The 26,973-nt window shown below is 39.5% G+C and overlaps 2 protein-coding genes across 2 annotated transcripts in view; one reads left to right on the top strand and one right to left on the bottom strand.

Moving 5' to 3' along the window:
* The window catches only part of nptnb (neuroplastin b), a 29,263-nt gene extending 12,328 nt beyond the window's left edge, over positions 1-16,935 (top strand). The window contains exons 2-9 of the mRNA XM_034220842.1: positions 1,110-1,457; positions 5,447-5,621; positions 6,977-7,071; positions 10,026-10,159; positions 10,838-11,111; positions 15,545-15,566; positions 15,673-15,746; positions 15,836-16,935. Of these exons, the coding sequence (XP_034076733.1) occupies positions 1,110-1,457; positions 5,447-5,621; positions 6,977-7,071; positions 10,026-10,159; positions 10,838-11,111; positions 15,545-15,566; positions 15,673-15,733 (1,109 nt within the window). The 3' untranslated portion in view covers positions 15,734-15,746; positions 15,836-16,935. The remainder of the gene's footprint in view (positions 1-1,109; positions 1,458-5,446; positions 5,622-6,976; positions 7,072-10,025; positions 10,160-10,837; positions 11,112-15,544; positions 15,567-15,672; positions 15,747-15,835) is intronic.
* A 2-nt stretch (positions 16,936-16,937) lies between these two features.
* rec114 (REC114 meiotic recombination protein) overlaps positions 16,938-26,973 on the bottom strand; it is an 18,804-nt gene continuing 8,768 nt past the window's right edge. The window contains 5 exon segments of the mRNA XM_034220843.1: positions 16,938-17,315; positions 18,174-18,239; positions 19,154-19,198; positions 19,200-19,328; positions 19,865-19,948. Of these exon segments, the coding sequence (XP_034076734.1) occupies positions 17,151-17,315; positions 18,174-18,239; positions 19,154-19,198; positions 19,200-19,328; positions 19,865-19,948 (489 nt within the window). The 3' untranslated portion in view covers positions 16,938-17,150.

The raw sequence follows: 26,973 nt of genomic DNA, 5'->3' as shown, positions 1-26,973 counted from the left end.
AAAAACATTCTTAAAATGTTTGGTGATAACATTGTTCCAACATTATACCCCAAGTGTTTTTGTTGTTTATGCAAATATCTCTATGGTCATATGGATCGAATAACACTTAGAAAACCAAAGACAGACATATAGAAGAACGGACCGACTATCACTGCCCGTCCCTGAAACCCCTGTTAGTGGGTTAGTGCCCCCCCCACCTGCCTGCTGGTCTACTCTACACGGCTGGGAGCAATCTCCAATCAACCACACCTGCAACCGGCTCACCGGCCACACCATGAAAGCCTGCAGCCTGCACTCATTCCCTGCCGGATTGTTGCCGTGAACGGTTTGTTGCGTGCCGCTCTACCTTTTTACCAGCATATCTATTGACAACTTTGTCTGCTTTTGCCTCACACTCATTTTTGTGTCTCTCCCAGGAGGAATCCAAGGCCTTCCACACTCCCAAGACCAGCCAGGCCTCTCTACCCACCCTGGAACAACTGTTTCCCACTGCCGCCATAACCAACCTCCACTCCCAGCTCCCCTTTTCTAATAAACAAATGTTACGCTCACCAGCTGATTCCGAGTCATCCTTTTACATGTGTTAATAGTCCAATTCCAATAGTTAAGTAAACTATCATAATCATCCTAATGACCACAGTGGGCAGTGCACTTACCCAGGAATTTTGAGTTGAACATTTACAGGAATATTATGTCTTTATGTTCTAATAATGTAAACATAGTTTAGTAAATTGTTACCACAGAACATTTGCATACTTTTTTTTAACATAAACCATGTTATCCTTCTCTAAAATAATAACATTCTGGCAACATAAAAAATCTAACTTGCAGCTGAAAATGTTTTAAGAACAGTAGGGCATAATGTTCTAACAATGTTATCAAAACAAATTTAAGAAGGTTTTTAGAGAACGTTATGCTACCTTTCAGAAGAACGTTCTGGAAACCAAAATAAAACCTCCCGCTGAAAACCTTCCAAGAACAATGACTGTAACATTCTCAGAATATTTTTAGAACCAAACATTTCTAGCTGGGTTTCCACACTTTCTTACTGCTCTAACTCTCTTCTACTCTTTCCTTCCCTGCCATCCCGATACGCTTTCCCTCTCCAGCTGGGTTTGTGAAGTCGCCAATGTCTGAGACTAAGCTTACGGGGGACACCTTTGAGCTGTACTGCGACGTGGTCGGTAACCCCACTCCGGAGATCCAGTGGTGGTACGCTGAGATCAACCGAGCTGACTCCTTCAAGCAGCTGTGGGACGGAGCCCGCAAGCGTCGGGTATCCATCAACACGGCCTACGGCGCCAATGGGGTCAGTGTGCTCGGCATCACGCGTCTCACACTGGAGGACTCTGGGACCTATGAGTGCCGGGCCAGCAACGACCCCAAGCGCAATGACCTCCGACAAAACCCTGCCACCACCTGGATCCGCGCCCAGGCCACCATTTCGGTGCTACAGAGTGAGTGGTCTATGTCCTGTAGTTCCTAGATGATTCATAAATTACCATTCCCCTGTCCCTACCACTCACCCGTAAAAACCTCTCGAGAGCCAACAGCAGTCACTCGTTAGACAAAAATATCAATTTAGTATTATTAGTGTCTATAAAACATTCTAGATGTGCAAGTCCCTTAAGTCCCGTAAGCCAGTCATTGCCTTTTGTGTTTGTTTTCATTAATATTCAATTTAGTTTCCTAATTGGGTTTGGTAAATATTTATGTTCTCGTCTACAGAACTCAGTAAACTCCATGTTTCTCCCCAATCCTTAGTGTGTTGTTGTAAAGGACCACAAACCCAGAAACTTTTCTCTATCCACACTTCCTTCTTCACTTCCACACGCAACCTTTGTTCTTACTGTCTCATGTGTCCTTTTTATAATGTTCTGATCATTGTCTTTTTCTCTGTATCCTAATTTAACACATTTCCTATCTGTGTATTTATTTGTGATACTTATTCCCCAACCGTTATGTTGTGTCTCTTGTTGATTGTTTTGTTTACTTCAAAGCCCGGCCTGCTAAAAGCAGCGGAAACCTTAGTGGTGCTTTGAAGTTGTGGTGCTTTTGAATAGGCTTTCTTACTCTGGGCATAGTTTAAATGGGCACCGTCAGAAGACACAAGCAGGGATCCGTTAAGGTGTCAAATGAGTGTTTCCTGCTGTCAAATCCTTCCTGATAAAAGCAAACCGTTTCTGCTTTAGTATCTGTTTGTGGTAAAGACCACGAGAGGGCCTTGAGTGTCTCATTCTCGTCGAGATGAGGCAGGTATTTCTCTTCCAGCAAACAGTCTCTCTGGACTTGCCTGTGCAATGTGTAACCTTGTGCCTTCTCAGCCATTAAGCATGTGACTGTGAATCAGTAATGACATTATATCCTTTAACTCTCTGCACTATGCACACACAACATTCAAACAAACTGAATTTCAACTGGACCTTCCTAATCTGTACATGCTTCAGTGCCCTGCCCACTGGAGCACAGGGATATGTGGAATGTTGTTAGTCATAGTGAAGCTCTCTGAGAAGCTTAGAGGAGTTTGATCCATTCTGGCTTTTCTGATTGGACTGACACATTTTGATTTATGTGTGAGCACTATTTGATTAGGTGTGGGGCAATTCAATATCATAAGAAGTGCTAAGGACTTTTCACATGTACTTGTTTTCTGCTATCCAGTCCTCACTAAATATATTCTGTCATTACTGGGGAGTACGTTTTGTTCACATATATGTAACATCCATTTTAATACATGTATATAACAGGATAGATATATACACTATAGCCCATTGATATAGCTTGTTGCTGGGGAAACATGCCAAAGTCTGATTGCTGTTTGATTTAATTTTGTTTGTGAATCACTCCTAAATTCATGTCCCTAGAATCCGTTTATATAAATAGTAATTCCGTCTCTTTACAACACTTTTTAATGACTACTCTTTTTAGCATTTGGATGAATTGAATTAACCAAAAAACTTAAAGGAGCAAAAACATATGCATGCCTGGATAATACTGCATGTGGGATACACCTACAAAGCAATTCTGCATGTGCTTAAAGTAATACTCTACCCAAATCTGTATTGTTTTTCTCATTTAACTCAAAGCAGGAAAGACAATTAGCATTTGTCCCATAATGTCACACTTCGTCTAATTTAACTGATTCCAATGATGGCCAAATGACTGTTGAAACAACTTGAACCACGGTTTCATCATTGCTGGCTGTTACACCAACATGTGGCTTAATACAGTGCTGCTGTGTCGCACTTCATATTCATCATCACCCTTTGAAAAAGTCCTTTTAAAATGTTCTGGTGAAATTGTTGTTGGGAATTTAAGGCAAGGCAAGTTTATTTATAAAGCACCTTTCAACACGAGGCATTCAAAGTGCATTACACAACATGAAAGACATTAAGAGCATTTAGATACAGTGCAACAGAATCACATTATAAAATGACATTTAAAAACATGTATGGTAATTATGCTGCATGAGTGGTGTTGCTGTGGATTTTACTTTTTTTTCACAGTAACAAATATTTTTATCCTGGGAATTCAATGTTCCAGTCAATAAGGGGTGATTTATTCATGCTTGAATACATAAGCAATCATGTTGTATCTCGTATAGCTTTACCTTATGACATGAATCTCAGTGGATTCTGGGAACGGACATACTGTACAATAAAAGCAGTAAGCATGTCTGTGATACTTTGCTTTTCAAAACAGCCAATGCAAATGTCCACTGTTCGTATACTATAAATAGTCAAACAAATATGTGTTAATTAGACACAAGAATGTATTAATAATGGCATGTCCTTATTAAGAATGAGGGGTTTAAACCACGTGCTAAGACGGCCCACTATTCTGGTTTGATTACTGGGACATCTCTCTGTTGGTGCACCTTCTGCATCATAATGTGCTACAATAATATGATTTTGGGACTTTTACAATGATATAATCCTCCCCCTTAATATAAAAACATTGCCTAGTTGGTTGCATATCTTTGCTGATAATGCAATCATTCAATACCCCTGATTTAATATCTGTCAGTTAATTGGATACTATCTAAATGCAGCACTGTATAACAGCAGGAAGCAAGAGGGGGATCAGGCTTCACCACATCTTGAGCAACCGTATATTTTTAGTAACAATGTGATCGAGGAATACAATATCCAACAGTTACCACATTTGAAGTTGCGACAAGGTGTCCTACAAACAACCTTCTGGTTAAATTGCCTGTGGACCACGGTGCCGTGTTTGCTAAATGCTAATTTATGTACCTCATGTTGTGTGTGTATGCATGTCTCAAATATACTATAAATAGAACATGCGGCTCTGCTTGGGAGGGGGGCGAGAGATGTATGGGGGAGGGAAGAGATATCCCCTCAGCTATTGAGTGTACAGAATTGCAGGAGGAAGGTGCCATGAATGCTAATAGATGACACTTGCAGATCTCAGCCGCCCCTCTTAGCCCTCTGCTTCCCCTATGCCTTGCTAGTGGCTTTGCATCAGCCAGTAGTAGGATTATGATGCTGCTCCTCTCTGCTCCTCCCCTCTGGGGCTCCTCCGTTGCCATGGTTGGCCCGCCCTGGAGGAGGAGGAGGAGGAGGAGGAGGAGGAGGAGGAGGAGGAGGAGGAGGAGGAGGAGGAGGAGGAGGAGGAGGAGGAGGAGGAGGAGGAGGAGGAGGAGGAGGAGGAGGAGGAGGAGGAGGAGGAGGAGGAGGAGGCGGGGCAGGGAGGAGGAGGCTTCCTGCTCACTACTCAGAGCAAAGGGCGCCTCACTCTCAGATGACACCTCCTGCTTCCCCCCAATGTCCTTGAGAAATGGACCCTGGTATTGTTTAGCAATTCAGAGGGTGCAGTCATTCAGCAGTAATGTAAAATGTCAAAGGACTGCTCAGTGTATTAATCTTCAGCCCAGATATCCAAGTACAAGGCTTCTTCTTCTTTTTTAAACATCCTTGTTCGGATGACATTCAAATGCAATCTTAGGGTGCGCCATCTTTGAGAGCCCATCCAGTCTCCTTTTTTAAATTGAAACGTAAACACACTGCAGTTATCAGCTACAGTATATATGCTAATATCCTCCTGTACAGTGACCATTTAAATGATTCAGAAAATCTTCAAGAAATGCAGAGATAGTCGTGTTATAGTCATAATAAATCAAATGTATACTTAGATTTAATCTCAATATCACAGAGACGTTTTGTTAGTGTTCACTTATATGTTTAATGTTTATCCGTCACCTGAAGATCAATGTTATGCACATTTTTTACAGCTGTTTCATGTACTATTATGTCTTTTGTTTATTTGTTGTGTTCACTTTTGTCTTCACTTCATAGACCCCCTCCTACACAGATCATATAAAAAAAGCATTCAGCCCAAAGCTACAACTACAGCATGGGAAGAAGCAATGAAACAGCTTTGAGCTCCACTTCTGTGATACAGTTTAACTCTCTCTTTCTTGCAGAACCAAAGATCAATGCCACCGATCAGATCGTCCTGACGGGGGAGTCTCCTGTCAAACCCGTGACCCTGCAGTGTAACCTCACCACCGCCCATACTCCACACAGAGAGAGCTTCTGGGTGAAGAACGGACTGGAAATCACAAACACACGGACAGAACTGAAGCACACATCACACAGGTGACAAACAGCGTGGCCCCTATGTAGAGACTAGAGAGTAGTGAATATTGCATTGTAGAGTGAATTATTAAAAGGGAAGGGAAGCAAACAAAAATACAATCCTGTCACATCTCAAACAGTAGAGGAGGGAATGTTCCTCGCTGAGACAAAGGCAGAATACTGATCGAGTGTTGCTCACATTTTCAGAAATAGTAACCCAGGTTTGTTGTTCTGCTTGGATAACTAACTTTCTGTATTTGCGTGTAAATGGGTCAGGCCATTGCTGTAGGTATTTTTGTTCTTCTACAGTAAATAGTCAACGTGCATGTTTTGCACGATTACCATATACACGGGAGAGACAGCCTCACATCGAATGTAGATTGTCAGCATGTCAAATTCAAGCAGTTACTGAGGCAATCGATATTTTGACTCTTGTTGCATGGAAAATGCGTTGCCAGGTGCATAATGTGTTCAAGTTTTAAACATCCTCACACCCCTGTTGATTGTTTCTCACTGTTTTCTGAGAAAACTGCCAAATATTGAGCTACAGGTAAGGTATGCAGATAAACTACCATACCTTAAAGTACCAACTAGTTGTTACTTCCTGCTGTCACACGGTATAATCAGTGGAGCACAGAGCTACTGTCGCCCCCGTAGACATAGCACAGACTCTCCATAGCCACAAGATAAGACCAATTGGTCACTTCCTTGTCACATTACATCAGTGATACTCTGAACATTACAGCTAAAATGCCTGTGATGCCCTGCAGACTCCTGTTGTTCCGTAATACAACAGCATAATGTCAACATTTTGTCTAGCATGGCCTTGCAGACGCCTCAAGCTTTCACGGCACAACTAATTACTCGAGTTAAACTGAAATTAGTTGTCATCATTTAATTGACTACCTTCTGACCTTCAGCTAAATTATGAACCATCCAGATCTCTCAGGTCTTCAGGGACTGGTCAGCTTTCTGTCCCCAGAGTCAGAACTAAACATGGAGAAGCAGCGTTCAGTTATTATGCTCCAAATATCTGGAACAAACTCCCAGAAACCTGCAGGTCCGCTGCAACTCTGACTACTTTTAAATCCAGACTAAAGACTTTTCTTTTTGCCGCTGCTTTTAATTGAACTATTCACATCTTAAACATCTGTAACTTTTATCCATGTATTTTTTCTTTTAATGTTTCTTTTATTATCTTTTCTTTTTATGACTGATTTTAAATGCCATTTTCTTAATGTCTTTCATTTTTTGTACAGCACTTTGAATTGCCTTGTGTTGAAAAGTGCTATATAAATAAACTTGCCTTACCTTCAGTGTAAGTGACTGGTAAATGAAAGTTATTAAATTCGATGGTGTTGTGCTTTTTGTTGCAGAATCGTTAAACCACGGGCAGATGATTCTGGCGAATACATGTGTGTTTACACATTTGACATGGCACCGAATGCAAATGCTACAATTGAAGTAAAAGGTAAGATTTATTTTTGACATATCAACACAAACAGTTGTTAGTCCAAATGGCATTATCTGCTTTTAAATTCCTACATGATGTATTCAAATTCTGAAAAGCCCCGGTTTTAGCTTTAGCTTTTCTTCTGGGTTTTCGGAGGGAGGGAATGATGTCCTATATGAGTCAACGACCTGATGCTGAGTGAAGTGGGTCCTTGTTGAAAAAGATGTTTGAATTCATGTTGTGCAATGGTGATGAATGGAAATCCTGAGGCCGTTGTCCCTCTTGGCTTTCACTGAGAGAACCATAGCAAAATAGACAGGCACTGCACATGCTCACTAAAACCTGTAAATACAGAAACCACTGGGAGGCAATCCTACGAGTGGTTATACACAACTCATGGTTCACGATTTGTAAATGTATTTTATGTTTTATAGAAATAATAACAGTAGAGAAACCTAACTAAGACTGTCAATGTAATGTCAAAAAACAATAACCAAACAACTGTGTTGGTTTCATTCAAGCTGATCCCAAAGCCTTCAACTTGAATAAGGGATCTTCTTTGACAAAGGGCAAGTGAAACCCTGTTCACGAGAAGCTTGCCTGTGTGTAGAGCTTAAGCCAATTTGCTGTGGCATGGCTATGGTACATACTGAGCATGCCCTGCCTCATATTCCACGGTGGTCTTAAAGCGCTGCCTGATTGCATAACATGGGTGATGGCCGTGTGTGTTCTGCTTTCACTCGATTGTGAGATGATGGGACTCATCGCCATTCAAACCGAAGTGTCCTAGCCGTCACCGGACTGCAGGACTGTGACTGTTGAGGCTTGCTATCTGTCCCCTGCAGCAAAACGTCATTCTTTGAACTAAACTGATGATGCATGCCCTTTAAATAGGCCTACATCCTATGTCTAAAAAAACAACAGCATGTTTTGACGCTTAGAGCCGCTGGATCCAAACAAAGCATTTTCTTTAAGTTAAACACTGTTGTGATTTTCTAGAGGTGTTTGAGATCTTTTGTGACCCAGGTAGCAAGCCCGCTGTCCTGCCAGCCAGCTTTGCACTGCGCTTCTGGCAGCAGTTCACTGAGATCCCTCGCCTACAGTGTCCTTGGCACACTCATCCTTGCAGGACTCAGCTCAGAGGCAACAGATGGAGGCTTCTGTGATGTTGTAGGATTAAGGCTCTGAATCCCGTCCCAGCCATCTCTGTGGCAGCAGTGGAGTTTATTGTCTGTGATACTAAGCTTACCATAGATACATATTTCGTTCATCATATTCCCCAAATGTCAGCATGAAATATTTTAACATGCATGCAATAATTATTATTAACCATCCAAGTGTATGCAATTCATGTCAATCATAACATGTCACCACTTAAAACAAAAAGGATTTGATTAAATTGCAATCTAAATGTCACCTCTATCAGTTCTTTTAAATTCCTTCTGACAGCTTTGACCTTGCACAACCTTCTCACATCAATATGTCACTTTACCTCCGTCTAGCACGCGGATTAATAATCCCAGTAATCGTAGTCAGGAGTGTGAAATGGAGGTTTCTGCCTGTTGTAGCCCCACACTGAGGGCTGTCTCTGTGCTGTCTGTCACCGACATAATACAGTCAAGATAAGGCACCAACGAGCTTGGCCACTCCCCTGCTCAGGGAGCACGTGCGCACCATAATTACACAGCAGTGATGTCAGCAAAGAGCTCAGACCCCTCCTGCTGCATTATCCATGCGCAGCTGAAAAATGCCAACTCCAGGCGTCTCTCTTATCCTGCTTAATTGCATGGAAGGAATTATTGTCATTTTGAGGATTAGCGGGAAAGCAGGAACAGTTATCTTCCTGCCGCTGTGCAGAGTTACACGGAGAGTCTGTGTCACACCTTTGGGAAAGACTTCTATGGATGGATCAGTCGGACTTGGCATCTGTTGCAGTGCCTTATGACATATGCCGACAATTTATTAAATTCAAAACCTTTGTCTTGCATTTTTATCAGCAGTTTATTCATTAATCGGGGACAATTTACACCGTTTTCCTTTGGCACACAATCTCCTTTGTGGAATTGACTATAGAATCATTTTGAATGGGAACATCTGGTAACGCATATTATACTGATTCCCCGCTTCCCTGAACTCGTTATGAATTGTATTGAAATGCTTTTATCTCTTCCATAGTGATATTCCCCCTTGCTGGGGTTTTGGGTATACAGGCTCACAAAATAGCTGCAAACCAGTTTTATTAAGGGTTGAAGTCCAGTCCAACCATCTGTTCTACTTAATGCCGCTTTACAAATATCCTTTCTTTAATCTATTTTTCTAATAATCTACAAAATCATACTGGGTTATTGTGTCTATGTTTAATCTTTCTATACAGCTTGAACACGACTGGTATTTCATACAAATATACCCTTCTTAATATGAATAAAGGGAAAGCTATTTGTAAGCATTTATCAACTACAGCCCCCCTGAGGTTTTGCCTGCATGTCTATGTTAAAGACTCAGGGGAGCTGTACTCTAATAATTAGAATATAATTAGTGCCACAGCATGTGCTAAAAATGATTTACTTTGGAATCAGCATCGTTTTTTATACAGAATAATAAAGATTGTGGAGCCAAGTGGAAAAAAGGATAGCCTTGAAATGAAGGAAACATTTATTTCTCTGTGTGAGATACTGGGAAGTAATTACATGACTTCAATTAAATAATGCAATGTGATTTGATCTGGACTGCTAAAGTTTAAAGTGGTGGAATAAGAAAGGGAGAATGATCAGCAGTGCTATAGAGACTCTTAATTACACTCCTCTCTTTTACACAGACAGCTGAATAACACACATTATTACCACAGCCAGAGCAGCCAATCACGCTTTCCTTATTCATGCCATCTGGTAGCTGCTAAAACGTGCCTTTGAACGTCTTACTTCTGCCAACTCAGCTAATGATCCGTTTTTTATTTGTTTGTTTCACCTTTCCAGCAAAACCTGCAATCCATGGTCACAAGCGAAGTGAGAATAAAAACGAGGGGGAAAATGCAATGCTTTACTGCAAGTCTGTCGGGTACCCACATCCCACCTGGACATGGCGTAAAATGGACGGAACATCTTACACGGTATGCCAATATACTGTATATACAGAATATATATATATATGAGGAGGCGTGTGGTGCAGTGGATTGTGCGTTGGTGTTCGGATCAGGGGGTCAGGTTCAAACCCCACTGCAGTCAGCATGTCGTTGTGTCCCTGGGCAAGAAACTTCACCCCAAATTGCTCCTGTGGGGATTGTCCACAGTATTGAGTATGTAAGTTGCTTTGGATAAAAGCGTCTAACAAGTGTAATGTAATATATATACTGAATACTGTATGTATACATAAATATGAAAACAGAGATACAATGCTAACAACTTCAATACTCTCCAACTACTACTACTGTCTTCTTTGTACCTTTCTTATTGTATCATTACTTGATGCATTGTCAATATTGCCAATAAAGCATATTGAAACAGACAGACAGGGTATAATAGTACAGTATAATAGTATAAAAATGAAGGCATGCTATATATTTACTCATGTATATTGTTTGTATTCATGTACCTGTGCTATTAATGTTTTATTATCTTTGCTTTTAATGTTTCTAATGTGTTGTATGCTCTTAATGTCTTTCATTTTGTGTAAAGCACTTTGAATTGCCTTGTGTTGAAAAGTGCTATATAAATAAACTTGCCTTTCCTTACTCCAAGTTAAGTCTTCCTAATTTAATCAACTTTAAGGAATGGTTGTTGTGTTGCAGGACATCGACAACTCCACTGGTCGCTTCTTCATCACCATCAGAGACAACTACACAGAGCTCAACATACTGAAGCTGGATATACTCACCGATCCTGCCGTTTACCAATGCAATGCCACTAGTGTGATTGGAAACACTGCCGAGACCACCATTCTACGGGTGCGGAGCAACCTTGCACCGCTTTGGCCTTTCCTGGGTGTGCTTGCAGAAATTATTATCCTAGTAGTCATCATCGTTGTGTACGAGAGACGCAAGAATCCAGACGACATTATTGAAGGTAAGAAAGCTTTGTCCGTGTTATGAGCAGTAGGCACTAACACATAATATGAATGAAGAGTATGAATGAAGGCCATTATTTAAAGAACAATGTTGCAATTTCAAACATTTTAGAGGGTTATTTGTGTCTGATTTTGCCATAGAAAGTATTGTCAAAAGTCATCAAAAGCAAAGTGCATCACATCTTAAAGAACCAGTGTCTAGGATTTAGGGGAATTAAGTGCCAGATGTATAATATCATTTCATAAACATGTTTTAATAAGAATACTATTGTAATGTTTGCCGTGTTGCACCACTATGAAAAACACTGGATTTAGAGAAGGGCTTGTTTTAATATTACCTGAAGCCACCATAGGTTCCAACCGATAAATTCCACTGAATTCTACACACTGTTATTTAATCAATAAGATGTTTACAGAGAATTACCACAAGGTTGCATCTTCTCTCAATGGATATATGTATCAAAGAAATGTCTCGGATTGCCTTGGATGCATGTAAATATGACCTTTATACATTTGTAAACTACTCAACAGAGGCTAATCTTTCAAAGAGTTGGCTGTCTGTTTGTTTGTTTTCATGTTGATAGCAAAAAACATTAACGTGGGTTTTGTCAGCCTGTCGCTATATATACTTATTATATATACTTAATTGGTTACTATTCTTTTCCCTTCCCCAATCTTTCCAAATGGAAACATAATCTAACCGGGTGGTAAGTGAGAGATTCTGCATGGTTTCGGAGATGTCATTTATTTCTGTCAATATGTGTTTACAAACCAGAAGCTGAGATATTAATGCAGTAACGTTTATTTCTTATATACGTTATTGTGAAATGAACATGTGTCTTCATTCATTTCCCCTTTCATAAGGTTGAACCCATAATGTCCGACATGTTTTTTTATGTTTTAACTTGGATTCAAATCCATTTTCTTTCCTTAACTGTTCTTAATTCAAATGAATGCCTGTACATGTATGTAAGCAGTCCTAATGTCACAGGGTAACTTAATCATGTCAATTAACTGTTAGGCTTGGGAGCAGAAGATAAAGTTATTAACTTTGACTGTTAATGACAAAACTTTCCCCATTTTTAAATTGCTTTTTTAGATATTTAAATCCCCAAAACCTGCATGCCTTGATTCAGTTCTTGGGTAACGGCCCGTCCACACTACAGCTTCAACAGCTTCAAAAACGGTTTCCAACGCGTCTGCCCATTCACTTTGAATGGGGTGACGTCACTTTTCGCCGAACTGCATTGTGGGAAGCAGAGCGGAGCTTTCCTGGCGTTTCAGGCTGCAAAAGTTGAGCAATGTTCAACTTTTGAAGCTTCTGAAGCTTTCGGTGGAAGCGTCAGCCAATCAAATCATATGCCAGTACAAGCTCTAGCCAATCAAACCGCTGCTTGTGTGTCAGGGGCGGGAGATTCATGTGATTGGTTGTTGGTCGAGCTTCAGACACGCCCAGCTCCAAGCTTTTTTTGAAGCTGTAGTGTGGACGGGCCGTAACTGTGCCTCTGCTTGGTGAATGCAAACATATGTATACTTCTTATATGAAGTGAATTTTTATTTTAAACAAATATTATCTTACCAATTTGGAGTAAGTCACTCAAGCAGACGCACTGTAAATGGACAGGTAGAACTATTAAGACATAACACTTTAGGACCACTCTTAACAACACATTGGTGTTTTTATAACTCAATAAGAACATTAAATTAAATGAATACTAACATGTAAATCCTCTAATACAGGACCCTTGTTCTTCATTATAATGTATATTATAAAAAGGAGAAAACTTGAGTCGTTAAGGCAGATACAGTCGAAGCCTTACAGCGCCAAAGAAACATGTCTTTTTACCCTAGTGGCTAATTGAGGTTACACCAGTAGGTCTTAACATTATGCCAACATATCAAAAACACAGCTGTATGAACAAATAAAAACACAGGAATCAAAAAGTTAGATTTGTTAACATACATAACCAATTTATGCAATTATTTCAACGTACTTATTATCCTTAGTTTTGTCTTTTTATTCCTAGCATACAATCAGCTTTTCCAAAAGAAATGTCCCGTGTTTTTGGAGGCTAAATCCGACAATGAGAATGTGGAGAGAATAAAATGTCTGGAAAGCCCGAGGGTGTTTCCAGTCACCACAGGTTCTGTCTGACCTCTACTCCCGTAGCTTTGCTTTCTTTTCATTTCCAAATAAAGCATGAACACAAGATAAAAAACAAAATCCCAACCACTAATATACGAATCACTCCAACTGGACCACAGTACACTCTTAATACAGACTGCACACATTGAGCTTCAGGGCACATCCTGCTTTTCATGGGAGAGATCTACAAATGTAATTGTAGTTCCAACTAAATACGAGTTCAATGTGTGACGGATATGAAATAGAAACATCTGTTCGTGGCTTCAGTATTTGAAAGTGATCTTCATCTGGGATTCTCTTTTTCCCACACATAGCTTAAGAGTGAGACCAAACATTAACTGGTTAACAATAGTGATCATTGATGCTTAACAACCCACTGATGAACCATTCATTAGCATCAACACCAGTTGCTATTGCATCACATAGACATACAATACATTCAGTTTTACTCAGTAATATATATCAGTTTGTAGGTACCTACATGTCCTTAGTTGAACATAACAATGTATACTGAACCATTAAAACACTAAGCTAACTGCATTTATAATCATCTGTTATCTTTATTCAAATAGCATTAGGTCATTTCAGAACACTGTTTGCTAATGATCCATAACAATTGTAAATCATTAGGGGAAAAACTGCACTTCACTACAATACTTGCTCAAAATGCATGCATTGCACATACTAACCCTCCCAGCTCAAGTGGGCTCTCTGCATGGCCTCTAGTTGGAATTCATCTACTGGAAAAATGAAGCGATTAAGGTGGATTATATTCGCCATGTCTATGCCATTCAAATCAGGAACGAGAAGTCCCTGCTCACGATGCACAGCCTCTCTAAATTCTCCCTTTAGCATCCCTGTCTGCATGCATTATGAATTCTGCTCTCTTGATGGCTTTGCTGTGTTTGAACACTTTTAGACTCCAGAGCCAAGATGGCTTTTAGGCAGAGCCTGTCAGCCTGACAATTCTATACAGCGTTTCAAAACCAGTTGCTAAATGTACAGATGCTGCTGTGCTTAATAACAGCTCACTTAATGTAATAATAAAGCAAACTTAAAGCTAAAAAACATGCACCCAGACGTTAGAGAAAACAACTGCAATCAGCAAAACATATATGTTACAGTAAAATGTGTGCTTGCAAAACAATTATAGTAAGTATAGTTTTTGTGGTGTATAGATATTAGGTGTTACAACTGTGGGTCATGCCAACAGATGCTCCTCCCCCAAGTAATCACACAACCATGTTTTTGTCTGACATTATAACTGCCATAATCTGCTCCACATTACTGCCATGCTGTTTATCTCTAACTGCATGGAAAATATCTCACTGACTGACTGGTTACCAATACCTACCTGTTGACACATTTTCATCAGTATGCCAAACACCAACCACCCTGTCAACCCCGAGGCTGTGGGTCTTTCTCTGACTAACTTGTCACACAATATTCACTATTTTTCGCCACTTCCTGCAGTGTTTTATGACTGTTACATTGCAATGTATGTTATGTTTTTCACTTTACTTCGAAACGTGCAATTTTTCCATGTTGTTACAATGAATAGAAATAGCACTGCACGTAGATATGAACCACTGTGAGCTGCAGGGAATTAATGCTGAGAGCAAGCTTTGAAGGGATTCTTGTTGTTATGCCAAGTCAGTCACAATGTGACACCAACTCTTTCAAAATCACTGACATTGCTAAGTGTAATTTAAAAGAAGGCTTTAAGTGAGCCATCTGTAATCCTCCTACACATATGCTCAGTCTCTAATGAACAGGAAACCCCTGAGATTCAGTGGAGAGTATGTGGAGTTATGTTTAGAAAGCTTGGCATTAGATATGCGCTTATTAGACCATACCACATGTTCAGCCCCTTTACTACACATTGTGTTCCTCTTTAATGCAAGCAGCTACTCAAATCTGTGAATTCTTGTGGTTTCCTTCTGAGTCTGTAAATCAGACAAAAGGCTGGTGCATTCAAAGCTGTTCAGCAGCTCTCTCCCATGTCGTGATGTCAGAGCTTCCCACCGTCACGACTCTGCCACACCAGCATTCAGATATTCACAGCAATCTGTGCTGTCAGCTGCATCTTCCCACCACATTTATGTTCACTGAAGGATTTTGGTAGTCTATAACAAGCGAAATTCAGGTTGATTTTCACACCAATTGGGAAATCTGTCAGAAAAGTCAATATGTTTGCAGTAAAATGTGTTGAAACATGCAGCAGATATTCTGTATCTAATATCTGGGTTCTGATTTCATCCCTTTTCTTCTTTTCTCTTGTCCAAGACGATGAACCAGCGGTACCAATGTGAGTACATCACTCACACTTATCATTCATGCTGATTTACTGGGTGCTGTGATTTTATTTAGCCATTACCTGAATGTCACTAAATCTCAACCCCTTTTTTCCCCAGGAAAACAAATTCAACAAACAACCACAAGGATAAAAACATTCGCCAGAGGAATGCAAAATAAGCAATTTACTCAAGTAAGACACTGTTGTAGGGGATGGGGCTAAATATAGAACTCGCTGTGAGGATTATCCATAGTCACGCCTTCTCTTGATTCTCTTCACAGATGAGATGGCTAAACTGCAGTTTCTGGAGGTATCAGAGGTGGAGAGAGCTCCGGGCAGTTTCGAAAAAAAGCATATCTTGTCTCATTGTATGAGAAACAATATCAGCATAACACTGGCAACAAAAAGAACATAATGGCTGTCTTAAGCATGCCTTATTCAGTCTATCGTGGAGGTTTCAGGATGACGAATAATGACTAAACCACCACAAAGGTGTACACATTTTAATGTGCTGTTGATGTCTCCTTTATTGATTTAATCATATCCTCAAATGAGGTGATCCCTTTTGTATTACATATCATGTACAATGCATGCAAGGTAATTACGCAATAGGATACTCAGAATAGAGATTTTCTGTTGTTATCCCCGTGTGGCTTTTTTTGCATCTAAAATGACCTATGTTTTTTATGGAGTCATCCCTATAATATATACATGTATATGTATATATATACATATATATAGTTTGTTTTATTCTTGACAATTTGTACAGCATATCATGGTCATTTAACTGTTTGATTTTGTGACGATGAGTCCACTTTTAACAGAACTTTTATTGTGAAGCAACGGCTTCAATGACTGGCAGTATTTACATTTAATTGAGAGTGCTTACAGAAAATGACTCCTGTGTGTTTATCTATCTAAACGAAAAGTGTATTATTATTTTTTTCTTTCCAGAGTAACTTAGGTGTCTTGTATATGTTGAAGTATGAGTGTTCAAATGATAGGAAATCTGTAAAAGATTTTTTTTTTTTTTATATTTCCCAATTTCATTGATTGATTTTTACTTTCTATTTGTTCTCTCTTTAACTGTATAGCATGGCTATAATCCTATGCAATATGTATTCTTAAATAGATATATGGAGGGCAGTTTGTTTAACTCAGTGAAGCTTTAATATTGTGGGATCACTTGGAAGCTGGCATAGCAACATTCACGGCTGTAGCTGCATGACTCCTCTTTCAATACGATGTATAAATGTGTGTTGCGGTGGGAATGGGCCGGCGTTAAGGTGGGACCAGAGGGACCAGAGTATATAGCCACGATCAAACATATGAGTGAGACCAATATTTTTTTTCTGAATAAAAATGTAAAAAAATGAAACCAGCTTTTTTTGTTGTATTCTTCCTTTAACCACTTGAATGCAATACCATGAGAAGCATCCTCTTCAGGGTGAATACAATAACTACCACAGTGTAACATTTACAACAACGTCTGCAGTACAGTAACAACCCATAACCACCACCAGGCACTGTCTACACAAACTCTACACGAATAAAAACGTTGCACTGACTTCTGCCGTCAGCGGTTGTTGGGACTCTTCACTCTGAGAGGATTTTCTTCAGCTCACCCTCCACTTTCTCCACAAATGCGGGAAAGCTGGGATCCATCAGTAACACACGCAGGGTGGACTCCAAGTCACCTTGAATCATAGAATTGTTGCGATACAATTGAGGCAGAATCAAAGCATGCTCTCCCAAGATGTGCTGTGGAAAGACAAACAATAGAAACACATATGTTCATGCTCAATTTAAGAAAGTATAGACACCCTTTAGTTATATATAAACAAAATTACAATGAATATGTTGCACAGCAATTTGGGGTGAGGTGTCTTGCCCAGGGACACAACGACATGCTGACTGCAGTGGGACTCGAACTTGCTACCCCGTGATTCAAAGTTCAGCGCACAATCCCACTGAGCCACAGCCTCCCTTGTAACTTTACAATCACTACCTGAGTCAGAGAAATACTTGAAATGAACAGTGAATTAAAAGCAGACAAACAATAGAAACACCTATGTTAATGCTCAATTTAAGAAAGTATAGGCACTTAGCACCCTGCGCCATATGAAAATCAATGCTCTTCAGTAATATATAAAACAAAATTACAATGAATATGTTGCACAGCGAGTATTTAATTCTGGGTACCACCTTACAATAAGACTACCCTTCATTTATAAACCAGTTATATCATAGTTTGCATACATCAACACAGGCTCACTATTTGGCAAGATGACTAAGCCTTATAATGGCTACTTAGCTAGATTCAACTCAGTGAACAACAGATACCAAGGATGCTGGCTGATGAAGGAGACGAAGTAAGCTAGGTAGCCACTATAAGGCTTAGCAGTACAGATAAATGTGGGTTCACTATTTGGCAAGCAACCGGTCACAGTTGCCCTGTTCATCTCATGTCTTATAAAAGCTTATTAATGATTTATAAAGTGTTCGCAACCTAATTAATAAATGAATTACAAACTATTCGTAAACCTTTTATAAGGGTAGTCTTATTGTAAAGTGGTACCTAATTCTGTTATATCTCACTTGTAACTTTACAATCCCTACCTGAGTAATACGCCTGATGGTCACTGATCCCTGGGCCACTTCAGGCTCAGCTCCCACAGCCGCTTGCTGCACACAGACACACAACAGAAGATGAACTCAGTGTGACTCCATAGGTTTCGATCAATGGCTTCATTATTCATTTAAACATATCCACGCCCCAAAGCCCGTTCATCTTCACTGTGAACTTCTGTACTGTGTCTGTTCACTAAAGAGTCCATTTATGTCTCTGACCTTCGTGTTAAAGGTTGTTATTCACATGGCTGGATTGAAGTTTTACTAAACATTAGAATCAAGGATTAACCGAGTGTTTTCACATTTAAAGAATATAAAATGTTGCTACTGAAATGAAGCAGTACAGACTTTTTGAGGTAGATCGAATCTTAACGTTAACTGAATGCTTTGAAAGCACGTTATATTGTTCTCGGTTTCATAATCAACAATTTGACTGTTAAAGGCAATTTTAAGAATTCATCCAGTGACTTAAAAGGTATGCCACCTTAAGCTTGTATTTATTAATTACTTTTATCATTTTGTGTGTATTCGTTATGGTGGGACACACTGTATTCTACACAATATATTGTATTGTGATTTGCTTCTGATTCATGTACAGTACATGCTCTCATCCTACTGTAGCTGCAGAGGCTAACATTAAGACAGTACTGTAAATAGCACCATCTAGTGAACATACTTTAGCCACTGCTGATGAAACTGACCACAGCACAAAACTTGAGTTTATGCAATCAGTTCTGATTATAACATTAATTATGGCACTTTAAAATGAAGCTGATATTTTATTTTAAAATGTACAACGGTGACATATGAGGTAAGCGTCTGATTTCTACCAAACAAAGACTATAAAAGGTCAAGCAAAGCAGTATGTCTATAATACTGTACAGCCACGACTAAGCCATCTATGTCAGAAGGATTTTCTAACACATTTTAACAGTACAAACAATTTCCTAAATTGTAAAGTGGGCAACCTGTATCACTGGTGCAGGGGTCTCAGCAGGGGACTGATTTGGGGGGCAATGGGGCGTCCTCCTGAGCGGTGACAGACGTGTACTCCATCAGTTTTTTCACAGCGTTGGAACAACCATTTATTGCCTCTGTCTTGCTACTCCCATCAAACTGCATCCTCATTATGCGCCTCACTCCCTGCAGGAAACACACAAACACATTCAAGCTGTGCCCATGAAAGCCCTGTGTGTTGCTTTTGTTAAATCAACAGCTTGTTAAAGGTAATGTAAAAGTAGCTGGGTACACAAGGAGTCTTCCAAATGTAGTTTTAAACAAATCCCGATGGGCCGGTACTGAAGTGGGCCGGTCGAATAAGTCAATAGCACCCTCCGTTGACTATTTACTAGCGGTATTTACTAGCGGTATTTACTAGCGGTATTTACTAGCGGTACCAAAGTGGGCTGGTCGATAGTCCCGGGCTGATTTTTAGTCCCAGTCCGCCCCTGCTGACTAGTCAAATATTTTTGGTAATATTTCAATTTAAGGAGGCTGTGCAGCACTGCAACACGAATAAAAACTATAAATGAAAACCCAGAAAACCATTAGTTTACCATTTAAATTTGTTATAGTGGAATAAAAGTAATGGTCTTGATCTTGAAAGAGAGTGATGGTGTTAGGACAGACCTTGAGAAAATACTACCTATCAAGCCATTGCAATTCATCTCACGACTCACCTCATCTGTAAATCGAAGCATCAGGTTATCAGATTTCTGTTGTACTTTGAAAACTGTGGTTCCACCGAACAAATTGACTGCATCCTGGGGAGAAACACAAGACAACAAACGTCCTTAGCAGCCTGGACAGGAAACAGTATTATCCATAGGCTAAATTAAATGTGGAGGGGGTAAATTATACAGGTGTACTATTCCAAGTGAAGCAGCTCCATTTCCACACATTCACTCTGTAGTGAGACAAAAACAGATACCTCAAACTGTCTGCAGGGGTCTCTATTTACCCAGTAACCTCCGAGCCTAAGCTTTGAGGCTTATCATAAGCTTTTCACACAGGGAATCAAAATAGCAGATGTATTCATCAAAAGCCACATATTAAAATAAGCCTATTCTGTTAAATGTGCCTTTTTTTAGACGTTGATAATAACATTATAGGTATATCAACACGCTTTGATTTGAACAATGGCACTGCACCAGCGTGCTGTACTGAAGCATTATCATTCCACATCAATAGCGCTAAGTAATTAAGTAAGTAAATACTAAGTAGTAATAGTACCTAATTGTATCTGGGTCCATTGCAAAAATACCATCGCTAAATTACTGTAATTGTAGAAATAAAAATAGAGAATTAACAATTACATTTTTGGTGAAATGCTGGTGAATATGCGATATTCAAATGCTTAATTTCATTAGGGAAACAAATGATTGGATTATAATGTCAATTTAAATGCACACATCATTTGGGATTATTAAAAAGGAACAATCTGATGAATGGAAACATACTGCTGTTTTACATAATCCTTCACTCAGGTGGAATGAGATCAGATTATGGATTACTGGTACGGCCTGTATTAGCCTCTGTATATCTTCCATTTCCCTCTTTTCTATTGTATTCTCACATGTTGAATTGTTTTTATGTTTAACTGTCTTGACCCTTGACCCCTCTTGACCAGGACTCGCTTGAAAACAAGATCTTGTATCCGAATGGGACCTTCCTGGCTTAATAAAGGTGTATGGAAATCTAACAAATTTAGATGAAGAATGATGGGAATCTTATTTTATGGCGGTCACAGTTGCCACCTCCCATCCCAGTGGAAGACGTACAGTAAAGGATATTCAGGATCAGCAGATGAGACAGTGCTAATGGCCATCATCAAAACACCAAAAGTCAGAATATCTTTTTTTAGGAGGCGTGTGGTGCAGTGGATAGAGCCTTGGTGTTGGGATCAGGGGAGCACAGGTTCAAACCCCACTGCAGTCAGCATGTCGTTGTGTCCCTGGGCAACACACTTCACCCCAAATTGCTCCTGTGGGGATTGCTCACAGTATTGAGTATGTAAGTTGCTTTGGATAAAAGCGTCTAACAAGTAACATGTAATGTAATAATGTAATCTTTTGAAACAATAGTTATTTGTACCTATAAAAACAATGCCATGTACTAATTTATCTTCTCTGGTGGCTCAAACAGACAGTATACTACAGTTAATGTTGTTTTTCCCTTTAAATTGTTATTGTAAATGTGTGAAGGGTGCATTTAAGCTTATTTTTAGATGTAGGACGATGTCTGTGAAGTCAGAAATAATCTATATTTTAATGCAAGCTCTGGACTGGAGCTCCTCATATGCAGGAATCCTGAAGTCAAATGTAATGCCTTTTAAGACCCTTTCCATACATTTTAAGACCTCATCGCCACTTCGAGTTTTAACCAGTTACCTTGGCGACACACTTTACCTCACATTGACTATATACAGTATTGATCGTCCTTCCTCCTTATCTTCCAACCATTTGGACGCAGACTTGCATTTCCCCATAACGATGTTGTTTAACAATCGGCGTAAACGGACCTTTGCGCGCTATCAAGCAGTGAGCGTGCGATGTCCTGTTCAGATGACGTCAAATCCAACGGGATGCCATAAATAAACTACACAGAATCACACTACACACTAGGGCTGAACGATATATCGTGTCACGGCGATAACCGCGATATTCACATCGCAGGGACGTGCGATATTATTAATTTTGTTATTACATTTTTTTTCATTTTTTTTGGACGTGCGATATTAAGTAGGTAATGTTACAATTATTTTGCTGCTTGCTACAAAAGGAAAACTTGCGCGGCTCTCATGTCAGGGGTACTTGAGTGAGTGACATGCAGGCTCTGCATGCACAGCAAACCACCAATCACAATCATTCTTGATCAGATCACAGCAGGCCCCGCCCCGCTAGTTTGCAGACCATCAAAACACCGGTAAAAAATGAGCGAGGCACAGGAGGACAATACCGGCGAGAATGAAGATTTACTTCCAAAAAGAAAAGCAACATCTGCCATCTGGAACTATTTTGGATACAAAAAGGTTCTTCTCTTCTTCATTCACAGATGAACCCCCTTATTTGAGGGTAAGCAACATGCATTATCATGACTAGTGGTGCACGATAATTATCGGCCCGATAATTATCGGTCCGATATTAGATATTAGGTCATCCCGATAAACCCGATAAAAGTATTAATAGCCCCGATAATATACAATATATTTTTTGGGTAAAAAAAAAGAAAAAATACTGCGGTGTGGGTGGATTGGGATGAGGGGCGCTTGTTTTTCACTCGGCTCCTCCGTTTTGCCAGTACTGTGGTATTAGTGGTTTAGGAAGAGGGGAGTTTTTCACAAATCCAGCGCTCCCTAACTGCCTGGCTGTGACGTAAATGGTGTAAGGCCGTGAAGCCAGGACAGTAAACAAACATGTCGTCGGTAGTATGGGACTATTTCAAAGTTTCAGAGTTAGATAGTTCGCTTGCTATTTGTATTAACAAATGCAATGCAGAAGTTCCACGAGGAGGGAAAAAGGCAACGAGCTATAATACTTCCAACCTGATTAGTCACCTGAAACATCGCCATCGCTACGATGGTGTGTTAAAAGCGTACGAAGACGCCTGCGCTGCTAAACTAGCGGCGAATCCAAAGCCAGCTGCAAAGGCACCGGGGCTTTTACCTATCGACGAGGCTTTTGAAAAAGGCAAGAAGTTTGCCAGAGACGACCCCAGGGTTAGTTTTGTTCATAGTAGTAATGCTCATGTCATTTGCTCACTACTAGTCTTTTTTTTACCACCAGGTGTGCAAAAACTACAGGTACATTCAATATATATATTATATTATTATCGGTTATCGGTATCGATATCGGTCTTGAGAAGCAGGAAGGTATCGGTTTAAAAAAAAACAATATCGTGCATCCCTAATCATGACATGTTAGATCATGACTTAAGGTATGATGAGTCAACCAGTTAAGATCCAGACGTCCGTGACTAAAATCCTTCATCCGGTTAAATATAGTTAAAAAAACGCAATATATATCGCAGGGGAAAAAAATATATCGCAATGTCAGTTTTTTTCAATATCGTACAGCCCTACTACACACCTACGCAATGATTAAATTCAGGCAGACTGTAGAATACAACCTCTTTGGACAATTTATATACTTATTGATACAAGCTACAAAATGTAATACCTTGGAAGATGCCGTTTAATACTTTTTAATAGCCTTAATTTTCGCTAAATTGATTTATCAACTTGTAATACTTTTTAAGACCCCGCGGACACCCTGGAAGTAGTGTTGCACGGTGTACCGATACTTGAAAGGTACCGCGATACCCTGCCGTTATAAACGGTACGATTCCTCCGTTTCATTAGTATCGGTACTTTAAGAATGACGGGGAAAAGTACTCCGGTGAGAAAGCGCCGTTTTAATAAAGAGCCGTGTGTGTTCAGCGCTCTGCTTCCACTCCCTGCACTGCAGCCGTGCCTGAAGTCCCGCCCCTCTCAAGCACGTTCTAAGTCCCTCCCCTCTCTCGTGCACTCGGCCACGCGCTAGCTGCCAGAGCATGTGAGAAAACGAGAAGCATGGCTGCAAGTGGGAGTGCAACTGCCGCTGCGCCTCGGCTTGTTGACAAAAAAGACGCCAGAAGCGAAATTTGGAAGTATTTGAGCTATATCTCTGACAGTGAGGGCAAGCCTATGGACACCACGAGGCCTGTCTGTAAGACATGTTTTAGATCCCTGCAAACCAAGGGAGCCAACACATCAAACTTGGCTAAGCACCTCGCCAACCGGCATCCAGACAGGTTAGCGAATGTGATAGATAACATAATTACATCATGCTCAAGCCCATGCCCTCAAATCTAAGTCAAACCAGTGTAATTTATTTTGTGACAAACGAGGCAATTAATGGCAATGATAACTGTCTAATATGGCTATCTTTTTAGCTAACTTACCAATGTGGCTAACATCTGCAATATATATTTTGTTAATAATTATTTATATTACTGTACTATTACATGTTAATAAAATATTAAAACAATTATATTTTATCAAATAAAAAAGTTGTTTGAGATGATGCTGAATTTTATTTAATACGAATTCTTATCATTTATTTTGTTTATTGTTCTCATTGTTTAAAAGTTTGTGTTATGGTTATGGTTCTGATGTGAAATAAAGCACAATAATTACATTTAAGACTGTTTCCCTTTTTTTAAGAAAAGTATCGAAAAAGAATCGGAATCGCAATTCTTGACTTGGTATCGGTATCGAAACCAAAATGTTGGTATCGTGACAACACTACCTGGAAGTACATTTCAGTTGTGTTCAAAGACAATTCCCAAAATGCTCTTAAGAATGTATAATGTAACCTAAAGAACGAAGCTCTCTGTGCTGAAGCTTCCAGAGCATTCCCTGCACCAATCTTTAATAGACCAGTCTATCATCCTGGGTGAAAGCTCTGTGCAGTCTGACCTGAATACCTGTCTGGCACCCTGGTGCAGCGAGATAGCTATGTCACCTGACAGAACTTCATTAATGAGACATTGAGTAGTCCCTCACATTTGTGTTGCCTGCACGGCGGGAAGTTAACTTTTAAAAAGGTCACAACAACTGGTAAAATCTCCAGATTCATTTAAAATCTTTACTTTGGCAATGTAACCAACCTAAAGATAAAAGTTTATCTGTTGACAAAGTTGATTGAACACCATTATATTTGAAGGTGAGATTGGTCACATTTGCTATTAGCCTACTTATATGTACATGTGCTGTGCCAAGGTTGGCAACTAACCAATGTATGAATAGGATAACAAATGCCAAGTCCATGTTCAATGAGGCATATCAAATGAAATTGAATCACGGCATGCAAATTCACACCCGACCTGACTACCATACAAAATATATCAAAATCTGAACCAAGCCTGAAGTGGGATTATACATTTCTGAGTGACATTTGGCGCGACCCCAGCATCACAATCCGGTCAAATGTCATAAAGTTTGAGCGGAAATGTCGAGCTCTTCACCAGAATATTTCATATGCCCTTAATCGAAGATTGCTATCCCGAAAGCAGATTTCTGTTACAGATTTACATTTGAGGAAGTGTAATGCAATTCGATGAAAGGTGGGAATGAAAAATGCCTTTTATATATATAGGTCGTAATTGTTTTATATTCACAGAGAAGCTATAATAAAATCAAAGCATACACATGAACACAAACCCTACAACATAGTGGTAAATAATATGATTTACTCTTTGAAGAGAGTGGTAGAGCATGTCCAATCCAAAAATGTCCTTTTGAAGTAGCATTGCTAACAATTAACTGAGTTCATACAGGATGCTCCATTTATATTGAGAAGCACAACAAGTAATAACAACTGTGTCGGAGCATGACAACCGCAGCTTCATCCTTTAACGATTTTAAGCCATTTTTGTTAAAGCAGCAGGACTTTTTCTGAATTGAAGAGCTTCATGGACAGCTACACTGCAACGGCTAACCTATGCAACAGTGTTCCTTGTTCTGCTACAGTAGAGGCAACATGTCAAGGTCTTATGAGCTAGACGTTGAATATTAACACCATTTTTTAAAGCATGATTTGTCTTTGTTAAATCCTCACGAGTTTCTGTTCCTATGATTAAATGCTCATACCGCTTGTAGGTAAAAGCAAAAAGAGGCTTTTGTAGATCCATTCATACAAGTTGGTGAAAATAAAATGACTACCTGTTTATCTCCTCACACTCACAGTCTTAAAGATAATCTCTAAAGTCACGTGCGCTCATTTGTGACGGTAACAAATAAAACATAATATACAGTAATTGCAATTTTCAGAGTAGACACACGTGAGTCAATAGAGCTTGAATAAATGTTTGCACTGATGTACATTTCCCAAAGATATTGAAGTAAATGTTATTTTGTATATATTGATTGTTGTGCTTTTATCTTAATGTGTGCATATGTATAAATGTGTCTGGTAATTGTGTATATATAGGATATACATCTTTTTATATATATTTGTATTTTTGTATTCGGGATTGTGGGAAACGGTATTTTGATCTCTCTGTCTGTACACACAAACTGAAAGATGGACAATAAAGTTGATTTTGATGATAAACAATATTTAACTGCTAAAGGCATTTGGCTCACTTTGTATTGAAAAAACTGAAGTCTATCTTGAAGGTAGGGCTGCACGATATTGGAAAAAACTGACATTGCGATATATATTTTTTTCTCCTGCGATATATATATTGCGATATGGAAAAATACAGGAATTGAAGAAAAGACAGTTTTTTTTGTCCGCAAACCATCCTTTCTTGAACTTTAATGCTATACCAGTCAGAACTAAACATGGAAAATCAGCGTTCAGTTATTATGCTCCAAATATCTGGAACAAACTCCCAGAAACCTGCAGGTCCGCTGCAACTCTGACTACTTTTAAATCCAGGCTGAAGACTTTTCTTTTTGTCGCTGCTATTAATTGAACTATTCACATCTTAAACTGCACTGTAACTATTATCCATGTATTTTTTCTTTTAATGTTTCTTTTATTATCTTTTCTTTTTAATGACTGATTTTAAATGCCATTTTCTTAATGTCTTTCATTTTTTGTACAGCACTTTGAATTGCCTTGTGTTGAAAAGTGCTATATAAATAAACTTGTTTTGCCATACAATTGGTATTTTTTTAACGATATTTAACCGGATGAAGGATTTTAGTCACGGACTTCTGGATCTTAAGTTATCAGAGCAACAAGCTGAGCTAGCTCGGTTATCCTGCTGTGATCTGATCAAGAATGATTGTGATTGGTGG

This window comes from Gymnodraco acuticeps, unplaced genomic scaffold (assembly GCF_902827175.1).
Source record: "Gymnodraco acuticeps unplaced genomic scaffold, fGymAcu1.1, whole genome shotgun sequence".
In the NCBI taxonomy this organism is placed as follows: domain Eukaryota; kingdom Metazoa; phylum Chordata; class Actinopteri; order Perciformes; family Bathydraconidae; genus Gymnodraco; species Gymnodraco acuticeps.
Note: the sequence above shows the minus strand (reverse complement) of the source record. Positions and strands in the feature narration are given on the sequence as shown.